The 12,984-nt window shown below is 42.5% G+C and overlaps 1 protein-coding gene across 2 annotated transcripts in view; it reads right to left on the bottom strand.

The window, feature by feature from the left end:
- The window catches only part of DSCAM (DS cell adhesion molecule), a 518,766-nt gene that overhangs the window by 156,083 nt on the left and 349,699 nt on the right, over positions 1-12,984 (bottom strand). For both annotated transcript variants that reach the window (XM_077293859.1, XM_077293860.1), the window contains exons 22-23: positions 9,698-9,815; positions 3,209-3,372 (exon numbers count right to left, since the gene is read on the bottom strand). In XM_077293859.1, the coding sequence (XP_077149974.1) occupies positions 3,209-3,372; positions 9,698-9,815 (282 nt within the window). The remainder of the gene's footprint in view (positions 1-3,208; positions 3,373-9,697; positions 9,816-12,984) is intronic.

The following is a 12,984-nucleotide window of genomic DNA, read 5'->3' as shown; positions in this document are numbered from 1 at the left end:
TAGTTATATTCTAGTACATAGAAGCAGTATTATAGTAGTGATATTCTTGTACATAGGAGCAGTATTATAGTAGTGATATTCTTGTACATAGGAGCAGTATTATAGTAGTTATATTCTTGTACATAGGGGCAGTATTATAGTAGTTATATTCTTGTACATAGGAGCAGTATTATAGTAGTTATATTCTTGTACATAGGAGCAGTATTATAGTACTTATATTCTTGTACATAGGAGCAGTATTATAGTAGTTATATTCTTGTACATAGGTGGCAGTACTATAGTAGTTATATTCTTGTATATAGGGGCAGTATTATAGTAGTTATATTCTTGTACATAGGAGCAGTATTATAGTAGTTATATTCTTGTACATAGGTGGCAGTACTATAGTAGTTATATTCTTGTATATAGGGGCAGTATTATAGTAGTCATATACTTGTACATAGGGGCAGTATTATAGTAGTTATATTCTTGTATATAAGAGCATTATTATAGTAGTTACCGTATATTTTTGTATATAGGAGCAGTATTATAGTAGTTATAATCTTGTGCATAGGGACAGTATTATAGTAGTTATTTTCTAGTATATTGTAGCAGTATTATAGCAGTTATATTCTTGCACACAGAGAGCAGTATTATAGTAGTTATATTCTTGTACATAGGGGCAGTATTATAGTAGTTATATTCTTGTACATAGGAAGCAGTATTATAGTAGTTATATTCTTGTACATAGGAGCAGTATTACAGTAGTTATATTCTTGTATATAGGAGCAGTATTATAGTAGTTATATTCTTGTACATAGGAGCAGTATTACAGTAGTTATATTCTTGTATATAGGGGCAGTATTATAGTAGTTATATTCTTGTACATAGGGGTAGTATTATAGTAGTTATATTCTTGTACATAGGAAGCAGTATTATAGTAGTTATATTCTTGTACATAGGAGCAGTATTATAGTAGTTATATTCTTGTACATAGGAGCAGTATTATAGTAGTTATATTCTTGTACATAGGTGGCAGTACTATAGTAGTTATATTCTTGTATATAGGGGCAGTATTATAGTAGTTATATTCTTGTACATAGGAGCAGTATTATAGTAGTTATATTCTTGTACATAGGTGGCAGTACTATAGTAGTTATATTCTTGTATATAGGGGCAGTATTATAGTAGTCATATACTTGTACATAGGGGCAGTATTATAGTAGTTATATTCTTGTATATAAGAGCATTATTATAGTAGTTACCGTATATTCTTGTATATAGGAGCAGTATTATAGTAGTTATAATCTTGTGCATAGGGACAGTATTATAGTAGTTATTTTCTAGTATATTGTAGCAGTATTATAGCAGTTATATTCTTGCACATAGGAGCAGTATTATAGTAGTTATATTATTGTACATAAGGGCAGTATTATAGTAGTTATATTCCTGTATATAGAATCAGTATTATAGTAGTTATATTCTTGCACACAGAGAGCAGTATTATAGTAGTTATATTCTTGTACATAGGGGCAGTATTATAGTAGTTATATTCTTGTACATAGGAAGCAGTATTATAGTAGTTATATTCTTGTACATAGGAGCAGTATTACAGTAGTTATATTCTTGTATATAGGAGCAGTATTATAGTAGTTATATTCTTGTACATAGGAGCAGTATTACAGTAGTTATATTCTTGTATATAGGAGCAGTATTATAGTAGTTATATTCTTGTACATAGGGGCAGTATTATAGTAGTTATATTATTGTACACAAGGGCAGTATTATAGTAATTATATTCTTGTATATAGGAGCAGTATTATAGTAGTTATATTCTTGTATATAGGAGCATTAATATAGTACAGTAGTTATATTCTTGTAGATAGGAGCAGTAATATAGCAGTTATATTCTTGTACATAGGAGCAGTATTATAGTAGTTATATTCTTGTACATAGGAGCAGTATTATAGTAGTTATAATCTTGTGCATAGGGACAGTATTATAGTAGTTATATTCTAGTATATTGTAGCAGTATTATAGCAGTTATATTCTTGCACATAGGAGCAGTATTATAGTAGTTATATTATTGTACATAAGGGCAGTATTATAGTAGTTATATTCTTGTATATAGGATCAGTATTATAGTAGTTATATTCTTGTACACAGAGAGCAGTATTATAGTAGTTATATTCTTGTACACAGAGAGCAGTATTATAGTAGTTATATTCTTGTACATAGGGGCAGTATTATAGTAGTTATATTCTTGTACATAGGAGCAGTATTATAGTAGTCATATTCTTGTACATAGGAGATGTACTATAGTAGTTATATTATTGTACACAAGGGCAGTATTATAGTAATTATATTCTTGTATATAGGAGCAGTATTATAGTAGTTATATTCTTGTACATAGGAGCTGTATTATAGCAGTTATATTCTTGTACATAGGGAGTAGTATTATAGTAGTTATATTCTTGTACATAAGGGGCAGAATTATAGTAGTTATATTCTTGTACATAGGAGCAGTATTATAGTAGTTATATTCTTGTACATAGGAGCAGTATTATAGTAGTTATATTCTTGTACATAGGAGCAGTATTATAGTAGTTATATTCTTGTACATAGGAGCAGTATTATTGTAGTTATATTCTTGTACATAGGGAGCAGTATTATAGTAGTCATATTCTTGTACATAGGAGCAGTATTATAGTAGTTATATTCTTGTACATAGGAGCAGTATTATAGCAGTTATATTCTTGTACATAGGAAAAGTACTACAGTAGTTATATTATTGTATATAAGGGCAGTGTTATAGTAGCTATATTCTTGTATATAGGAGCATTATTATAGTAGTTATATTCTTGTATATAGGAGCATTAATATAGTAGTTATATTCTTGTACATAGGGGCAGTATTATAGTAGTTATATTCTTGTACATAGGGGACAGTATTATAGTAGTTATATTCTTGTAGATAGGAGCAGTAATATAGCAGTTATATTCTTGTACATAGGAGCAGTATTATAGTAGTTATATTGTTACACATAGGAGGTAGTATAATAGTAGTTATATTCTTGTACATAGGGGCAGTATTATAGTAGTTATATTTCTATACATATAGGCAGTATTATAGTAGCTATATTGTTGCACATAGGAGGCAGTATTATAGTAGTTATTTTCTTGTACATAGAAGCAGTGTAAGAAATATTTAAGCTTCATCATCTTCTTACCTTGAACCTGCAGATTTAGGACAATCTCCTCCAATCCCCAGGTGTTTGAGGCAGAGCAGCTGTAATACCCAGAATCCTCTGCTTTCACCGTGCGAATGATAAAGCTTCCGTTGCTGTAGACGCTTCTTCGCCCATCATTCGTTACTAGACTGGGTGTCCCGTTACTACCTCACAGGAAACAAAAATCATAAATTAAAGGAATTACAATCAAAATCCTTCAGGACTGAGGGGTCACATTTATACTGTTTGCCTTACATACTCTTTCATGCTAGTGGGTACAGGCATTGGACCCCCATGCAGTAATGGTTGAAGGTCTCTGCAACCGGCGGTTGTGATGGAGTGATATGCTATGTGGGTATCATTTTTTGTGTATATTTTACTTATTTTCATGGTGTTCTCTTGTAGGATGAGTTGTTATTTGCTATCTGATATTCTCCCCACAGTTCTGTATTGTTATCTCTCCACACGGTCAGTGAATAATGTTGTTTGCTAATATGCTATTGACATCTTGACCTAGCTTGTTGAAACAATGAGTCCCTGCGACCCACCCGCCTAACCTGTGAATGAGGAGGGGGACTTGAAAATATCAGGGAGGTGAGAGATCAGATCCTGTGTGGAACCATGACGTGAAGAGCATGTCAGAGAGAAGGGGAAGCATATGGACCATTTTTTATCCTCTGTCTGCTGGATTGTTGGACTTTTATTCTGTTACTGAACTGCATTCATGTTCTGGGATATTTTATCCTTTGTGTGGTGGATCGTATATGGACCTTTCGTACTTTTGCCTAAATAAAGGTCTTGGGATTGTTCACTCTTCGCTGGCTCTGTTGATTGTGTGGTACCGGAGAAGGAACCTGTGACAACTGGTTGTAGCGGTGGGATCAACAGAGCGTAACCTAATGGAGAACCACCCACAGAATGAGTACAGAAATTGGATTGTATCCAGTTTACAGGAGAGAGCCAGAGACCTGGGCCTGAACTACCAGGGACTGACTAAAGAGGCCTTAATTGATCTACTGCTGGATGCTAGCCAGACCACCTACTCCCATATGTCTGAAGGACGAGCACTGGAGACGAGGACCCCCACCCCAAAAAGCCAGTGGGTGGTGTGGTACGAAGAAGAGATGGCGGTTCTGGGCCCAGGCGTCTCAGGAGTACAAGGAGGAGGCTGCCCGCCAGGCACAGTGGAGACAAGAAGCAAAGGAGCTTGAAAGAGGGAGTAACGCAATGTGGAATGCAAACCCAATGATCCGGGAGCCTGTACGGATCACCCGGACAGAGTTCAAGCCATTTGATGAGGCTTCCGGAGATGTGGAGGGGTTCTTCAAGGACTTTGAGCAGCAGTGTGATGGAGGTGCCCCACTCTGGCTGGATGCGTTTGTTAGTGGGACTCCTGAACGGTAGCCTGGAGGAGGCTTACCGAACCATTGACTCACAGCGGAATCGGGATTAAAACATTGTAAAGCAGACTATCCTGGATTACCATGCTATCACCCCAGACTCATATAGGGCCAAGTTCCGAGACATCCCAAGCACCACGGGGGGATCGTTTAGGATGTATGCACATAAGATGTCCCAGGCATGTCGGAGATGGCTGGAAGCAGAGAACGCCTTTACTGTGGAAGATGTTATACAGGCGTTCCTTATAGAACAATTTCTTGCCAAGTGCCCCGCAGAGGTACGGGAATGGGTCCGGGAGCGCACGCCGTGCACCGTGGATAGAGCTGCAGCCCTGGTCGATGAAGCCCTTACTATCCGACCGAAATGGAGGAGGCTTCTGGACAATGAACCACGGCCTTCTCCCGCACCTCGTCCCCCTCCGATTATATCTGCCCCTCCACCCAGCCGCAGGCCGATGACAATAACAGCTCACAATCCTGGGCCCCAACAGTTCCGACCACGACCTGGGGGTATCACAGAGAGGAGATGTTACGGGTGTGGGCAACCTGGACATTTGCAGTCTGGCTGTCCCTCAAGGATTCGGAGGGAGCCCCACCTCGTCCAGTGCATCTTGTGCACTCCATCCCGCCTGAGGAAGAGCTACCACCACCCCCACCAGAGTGGACCACTCACCACACCATAGATACCCCTCCTGGAGTGTACAGACTCCGGCCTTTGTCCATCAGAAATACAGAGCAACTGCATTGCCACCGGCAGGATGTCTTAACTGATGGATACAAAATGTCGGGATTTAGAGACACGGGGGCATTCCTGACTATCACTGACCCCCATGTGGTTCGACCCTAGGCAATTCACCAAGGCCCGGGAATTCCCATTGTCCTAGCGGGGGGTGTCCGCAAATATATACAGCGAGCTTTGGTACGTTGGATTATGGTTTTGGAGAAAAACTGTGTTGGATTGGAGTTATGGGAGGACTTCCTGCAGATATCCTCCTTGGAAATGACATTGGGGAGTTACAAAGTCATTTTGTGGGATCAGAAGGTCCGTGGGCTTCTCACTCTTCTAAAAGAACAATTGGAGGGAGATATCGCAGATACCGGAACACCCATCATTCCCTACATTCTAGAGTTCAGAGACTGTCTCCCCCAGCTAGCTACTTTGGCAAATTAACATCAGCAAATGGCCCAGTCCACTCAAAAAGCCTGGTATGACCATAAAGCCAGGAACCGAGACGTTATGGATAACAAGTGCTCATGATTATTGCAACCGCTGCCACTGTACAAGGAACTATAAACAGTGGAGCAAAGTGGACTAAAGTGAGCAGGCCAGAGGTCTGTGTAGACCTAATGGCGTGCTCACTTACTATGAGGGGGGAGAGGTTGTGATGGTGTGATATGCTATGTGGGTATCATTTTTGCGTATATTTATATTTTACTTATTTTCATGGTGTTCTCTTGTAGGATGAGTTGCTATTTGCCATCTGATATTCTCCCCACAGTTCTGTATTGTTATCTCTCCACAGGGTCAGTGAATAATGTTGTTTGCTAATATGCTAATGACATGTTGACCTAGCTTGTTGAAACAATGAGCCCCGGCGACCCACCCCCCTAACCTGTGAATGAGGAGGGGGACTTGAAAATATCAGGGAGGTGAGACAGAGATCAGATCCTGTGTGGAACCATGATGTGAAGAGCACGTCAGAGAGAAGGGGAAGCATATGGACCATTTTTTATCCTCTGTCTGCTGGATTGTTGGACTTTTATTCTGTTACTGAACTGCATTCGTGTTCTGGGATATTTTATCCTTTGTGTGGTGGATCGTATATGGACCTTGCGTACTTTTGCCTAAACAAAGGTCTTGGGATTGTTCACTCTTCGCTGGCTCTGTTGATTATGTGGTACCGGAGAAGGAACCTGTGACACGGTGGTACCTGTCTTTTGTTAGGTATCTCCTATCCAGGATCCTTGTATATTTTTAGAGTTGGTTAGTTGCATGGATTCCTACTAAGAAAAAGGACAACCTGGGCTACACTCCTCTCTCTTCAGGAGCCACATGTCTATATGGTCTATGATCGGTTGCAGGACGCTCATACTTTGTGCCTGTCATTTATACTTGCACAGTTGCATCATGTGTGAACAAAGCCTAAAAATTAGTTAAAGCTTATCACCAATGGGAGGAACCAAACTGCACTGAGAAGTTTCTAATTCACTTCACTTCTAGCTGAAACCTCTGATGTTGGGGTTTTTCGGCAGCTGACCGTCCTTTGGTAAATGCACGGCTGTCGGTTTATTTTTAAGAGTTAAAAGACGCTGATAAATCAGTTTTTGCTCTCTCTCAGCCAGTGAAATTTTCATCGCTTTATATCGCATCTTAGAAAGCGATAAAGATTCATGACTTTGCATTTCCCTCTTCCGCCTCCTCGAATAAACAGTAAATGATACAGTTAATTTAGCAGTTGGACTGGATATCTGCCATATGCCGCTCATCCATCATATTTGTGAAACCGTTCTTCAGCAGCCGCGCATCGCTCGAACAGATGAATGGCCCCATCTGTCCTAGTGTCGCAGCTGCCTTAAAGGAGACGGACGCAGTAATAACGCGCCGTCACTGCGACCACATCCCTTCACTGGCGTACACCGCGCTCTACAACGTTCCTCATCAGGCAGAATACGAAACAGAGAGTCACTGAGGAGGTTTTTTTTAACCTTGAGGTTGCTCTGTAATACCAGATGCAAAGCCATAAAGAAGAGTCTGTTGGAAAGGAATGACTGTTCAAACCAAGCATAAGCGCTCGCTGCACCATGGCACCATCCATCTCCACCGTTCTCTGGCTCTATAAAGCCAGAGCTGCAAGTCAAAGAAGGCGAGGTAGAGACTGAGGGAAAAACATAAGTGGTGGGAAGGTGCTCTTAAATCTTTAGCCACACCAAGGGCGCATCGAGCTGCAAGTAAAAGAAGGCGAGGTGGAGACTGAGGGAAAACATATAGGTGGGAAGGTGCTCTTAAATCTTTAGCCACACCAAGGGCGCATCGAGCTGCAAGTAAAAGAAGGCGAGGTGGAGACTGAGGGAAAACATATAGGTGGGAAGGTGCCCTTAAATCTTTGACCACAACAAGGGTGCATTGAGCTGTAAGTAAAAGAAGGGGAGGTGGAGACTGAGGGAAAACACATGGGTGGGAAGGTGCCCTTAAATCTTTAACCACAACAAGGGTGCATCGGGCTGCAAGTAAAAGAAGGCAAGGTGGAGACTGAGGGAAAACGTACGGGTGGGAAGGTGCCCTTAAATCTTTAGCCACAACAAGGGCGCATCGGGCTGTAAGTAAAAGAAGGCGAGGTGGAGACTGAGAGAAAACACGCGGGTGGGAAGGTGCCCTTAAATCTTTAGCCACAACAAGGGTGCATCGGGCACCTGTACTTCGGTTGAACAGTCACTCTGTGCTGACAGACTGCAATTCAATAATCAATATCTGAGTGAAAAACATTTCCAGTGCCAACCATCTTACCCCAAGATAGTGAGATCAAGGGTCTTATCACCCATAGAGGCTGACCATACAGCCACTATGGGACCTGTGAGCTGGGGGAACCCGGTGTTGAGGCGCATCGCCCCTCTTACTCCACTAGCCTGACTCGCAATGTCAGTATAGAATAGTGCAGGAGGCAGCCGTCTCTTCCACTCTGCACCATTCCTCCTGTGTGTCTGAGTGACCCAGCATAGCAGACACGATGGCGTCATTACATCGTGCCTTCTGTGCGGACGGAGCCTCGGTCGGCACAGTGCACGGACCGGAGGAGACAATGGGGGAACGGCGGGAGGTGAGTAGTTTGGATTTTTTTTCCATACTTGTGTTGTACATAATGACTTGTGGGGGCATCATAGTGTGCGTCTGTTTGGGGATGGGTGTGGGGCTGGAAGCTCATCACACTGAGCGCGGGGGTCCCCATATGGTGTGGGGCTGATCTTATACTAATTGGTGTGCTGCAAGTGCCATCATATTTTATGTGGGGGCCCTCATACATTGTGTGGTGCCCTCAAATTGCATGTTTGGGTTGTAGGGGGACATCATATTGTGTGTGGGGGTCTTCATACTTTGTGGGGGGCTGTTGGTGACAGTATACAGTGTGTGGGAGCCTTCTGTGGGATCTGTTGGGTACCTCAGTGTGTTGGGGCTTTGGGCCATCATACTGTGTATAGGGGGCTGTGGAGCCCCTCTGCTATATATAGGGTGCTGTGGAGCCATCATACTGTATGGGGGGCATTAATGGCATCATGCTGTGATAGTAACTATACTGTGTAGGAATTCACTGCGGGGGTATTATGCAATATGGGGGGCATATTTTTAGGGCAGTATACTTGATAAAGGCCATAAAAAGGGTATGATAGGGGTGAGAACACTAAGGGGCTTCAGTATGGGCACACTTACCTTGTACTTGGTCCCTCTCCCTGATTTTAAAAGTTGGGATGTGTGACCCCTCCATCGCTGAATTTTTTTTTTTTTGCAGGCGGGGGGCGTATTTAGGAGTTTTGCTAGGGGGCCCATGATTTCTATGTACGCCACTGGAGATCCCATGAGCTATTTGTCCAGAGTTGTCACTTACTATTAAGTACATTTTACGCCACAGACTTGGCCTTTTAGCTGACATGGGACCTGTCAAAACCTAATAAATACTGTTATTGATCCCATCAGAATGACCAGGTTGTCGAAAATGCAGGAGCTCTATGTCACCATAAAACTGGGATTTCTCTCGATATTGATTCAGAGGTGACAGATTACCCATATAATACTTTCTACTAAAACCTTATTGTGCAATACGGTGACACCTGATTGAAGTTGAAGCAGAGGTCACAAGCTCAGTGATATACAATGCCAATAATGGATTTGGTCTGGTCACAGAGATCCCGAGGAGAAGCCCACCCGCTCTGACACTACAATAGTCCAGTGGAAGACAATATGGAGGTGATTTTGGAGCAATCACATTCCACTATTTATTATGGGATGATTCCCTAATAACTTATCAGATCTTGGTTCTACCAAAATGGCGGAGGAAGGGGTGGACTTTGGCTTTTTGCACATTTGGTTGCTGGTTACCTTTCCTTCATCCATTTGATTGTCGGGGAAGGGTCTCCAACTGCTTTACAAGGCAGAACAATATCCCTCATCCACGGTGTGGTCACTGTCCCACTGAAGGTTAGAATTCGAGCGGGGGCTGTGGAGGAAAATAAAATGTTAGAGCTGCTACAGTTCAACAGCGGATCTATGTATTCATATAAGAAGATCAAGAAGATACCTACAATGTGCGCTCTATCTGTATTTACACAGTAAATGGTAGGCAGGGAGAGTGGGGAGAGGAAGGAGATGCAGCTGCAGTTTTTCCTCCCCTTTTCTCATGGATCAGAGAGTAGATTTGTGCAAAAGAAGCATTCAAAAACCCTACATTTCTTGCACTACACTTCAATCGTATGGCTAAGGTAAGTGTTGAGCAAAAAGATTTGCAGGCCCCGGTCCAGTGGCCACATCGGTAGTCCTCCGACCTACTGACATCCCTGACGTCTCTTCTGATTAGTAGACCAGCCGTGATGTTGTGGTGCTCTGGCGATGATGATGTTTTTAGCCTACTAGTTAAAAGATGTGCCAGGGATACTGCCAGGTAGGAGAAGATTTACAGGACTCGGAGGCGTTATCAATGTAGCTGCTGGACCAGGGTATTACAAATCTTTTTTGCTCAACTCTAGCCAAGGCCGTACATTGATGATTATAAATAAGGAAAAATAAAGCCAGGGTGAGTACGTTTTTCCCTTCATTATATGAAACAGAGTGTTTTGCCTGTTGAGACCGAGCAGGAGGTGTGCCGACAGACTCCACCGAAGGGCCAGTTCGCGTTGATGCCGACTCATTCATTCTCAAGTCCATTGATAAAAATCCCACCTATCTGACTTTATTTTAGAAAGATATTTACTGGGGTGTCAGGCATTGAGATTTCCACATTCTTATAATGTTTCATTTACATTTATGAAAGGCTTTTATCTAAAGCGCGATCTTGAGAAGTTTGCAAGGGCAATCAAACTTTATTGGAAGCTTCTCTTTCAGAAACTTTTAGTCACCAGAATTAAGGTCAGACTTTGCATACACGCAAACTTCTAGTATACACAGAAAAAAAGAAACACAAAGAAAAAGTAATGAAAAAAACACTAATGGTCGATAATGGGCGATTAAAGTGACAGTGAAGGTCTAAACTTCTACTCCACACAGCTCAAGCATATTATGAAACCATTCATCTCAGGCTATATTTGCTTTTTATTATCCAGAGGGTGATTCTCTGCACAAGGACGTCCTTGAAGACAGAAAAAAGGAAACCAGATGCCGGTTATCTTTAGGCTTTGTTACACAGTATAAAGAGGTAGGGGGAGATCAGTGCATCTTTGTCGAAATGTCCAAAATTTTAATTTCTTTAGATTAAAACAGGAGCATGAATTATTTAGTGTGCCGCCACCTCTGGCTCCTGTACAAGTCCGTCCTTTCTCCGTCTCATAGGGGACTGGACTTTCTTACCCTTCTTTGCAAATTGCTTACACAATAGGGAACTGGAGCTTGGAAATAAAGCATGAGGACATTAGTGCCCTGCCGGCGGTGCTACTGTATGATCAGTAATTCATCATATTCATAGTAATAACACTGCCCGTAACAAATCTCATTAATTACACCTTATTTGCCCCAGTGATACTTTGATAGGCTTTGTCTGCCCCCAAATGGCTTTAGTATGCCCTGCAAGCTCGGAGAAGCCTTCTATATTTTTGGATACTGTAGGTGAACACTAGTGATGAGCGAGTATACTCGTTGCTCGGGTTTTCCTGAGCACGCTCAGGTGACCTCCGAGTATTTATGACTGCTTGGAGATTTAGTTTTCATCAAGGCAGTTGAATGATTTACAGCTACTAACCAGGCTAAGTACATGTGGGGGTTGCCTGTTTGCTAGGGAATCCCCACATGTAATCAAGCAGGCTAGTAGCTGTAAATCATTCAGCTGCCACGATGAAAACTAAATCTCCGAGCAGTCATAAATACTCAGGATACATGGATGTAATGTCCCTTCTGTAGGACATCTCTGTATGAGCTGCAGCACAGCGGATCTCGCTCTGACCGCCTTGTCATATTAAACTTGCCCTTAAAGTACCACTCCGGTGTTTTTTTTTTGTAAATTTCACCACCGGTTACGTCATCAGAAACATATGCTCCGTGTGTAGTAAAATACTTACTGGTCGCCGTCTTCTGCCGTTTCCAGCACTGCTCCGCTCCACCTCTTGGGCTTGTGACAGCAGTTGTGATGTGCCAGGTCCCTCCAGTGTTTGCATGTGGACTGGAAGTCACTTTTCAATGTAAAGCTGAGAACAAGGTTCTACATTGGCAGTGACTTCTGGCCAGTAAGAGCTGCGGTCCCAAGATAATGGAGGGAGTGTGGCGCAGCACTAGAAACAGTAGAAGACGGCAACCGGCAGGTAATTTACTACAGCACGGAACAATCGATTCCTGATACCAGGTCAGCCTAAGACTGGTCATACACATGAACTAGCTCTTGGTCTGCCATTTGCTTGGTACTCCTCTTCCACATAACCACTGAAATACTCCTGACATGCCCAGGAGCTCTGCTAAATTGTGCTTTACATACCCAGGTCTCTGCTACGTTGCCACAGCGTGCCTCCTGACATACTCAACTCTACTACATCTCAGGACTCATTACTGGACCCTGCTACGTCACTTCAGTGAGCTTCCTAGTCTACTCCCCTCTGCCACTACTGCTTTACTCTTTCAAATGCAATCCTTTCTCTGCAGCGGTGTAATTCCAGCTGGACTGCCCTGCTGCTCCCATGTCAGTTGTCCATGCTGAATTCTAACTGCTCTTCCGAATCAAGAGCTTCGAGAATCCTCATCACTGTCTCATCTCCAGGACCTGCTCCTGTGACATCTGTCTCTGTCACTAGACACCTCCATAGTCATAGTGTGGGCAGCACTGGTGATAGCGGACACTTCAGGACCAGAATCTCTGGGTGGTGCAGGTTCTGTCCAGCCCCTAAGATTAGGATGGCTGGGACCTGAAGTGCTGTCCAGTCTGGTAGTATGGTTGTGTTTGCTATCTAGCTGGAGCACTCAGCTCCCTGCTTCGGACTATTGGAAGGCACCACACTCTATTAATGCTCCCAGCTTACTGCTGGCAGCAACCATATATAGTTTTGTAGACTCAGTTCAGTCCTGTGGTCTCTGCTCATGCCTCTTGTTTTGTTGTACCCTTGTAGACTGCCCATGGCCCATTTCCTGACCATTCTTTTGTTTGCTCATTTTGTTCTGTACTATCCTCCTGATTCTGACCTGGCTATGTGACT

Source organism: Ranitomeya variabilis, chromosome 3 (genome assembly GCF_051348905.1).
Source record: "Ranitomeya variabilis isolate aRanVar5 chromosome 3, aRanVar5.hap1, whole genome shotgun sequence".
NCBI classification, from domain to species: Eukaryota; Metazoa; Chordata; class Amphibia; order Anura; family Dendrobatidae; genus Ranitomeya; species Ranitomeya variabilis.
Note: the sequence above shows the minus strand (reverse complement) of the source record. Positions and strands in the feature narration are given on the sequence as shown.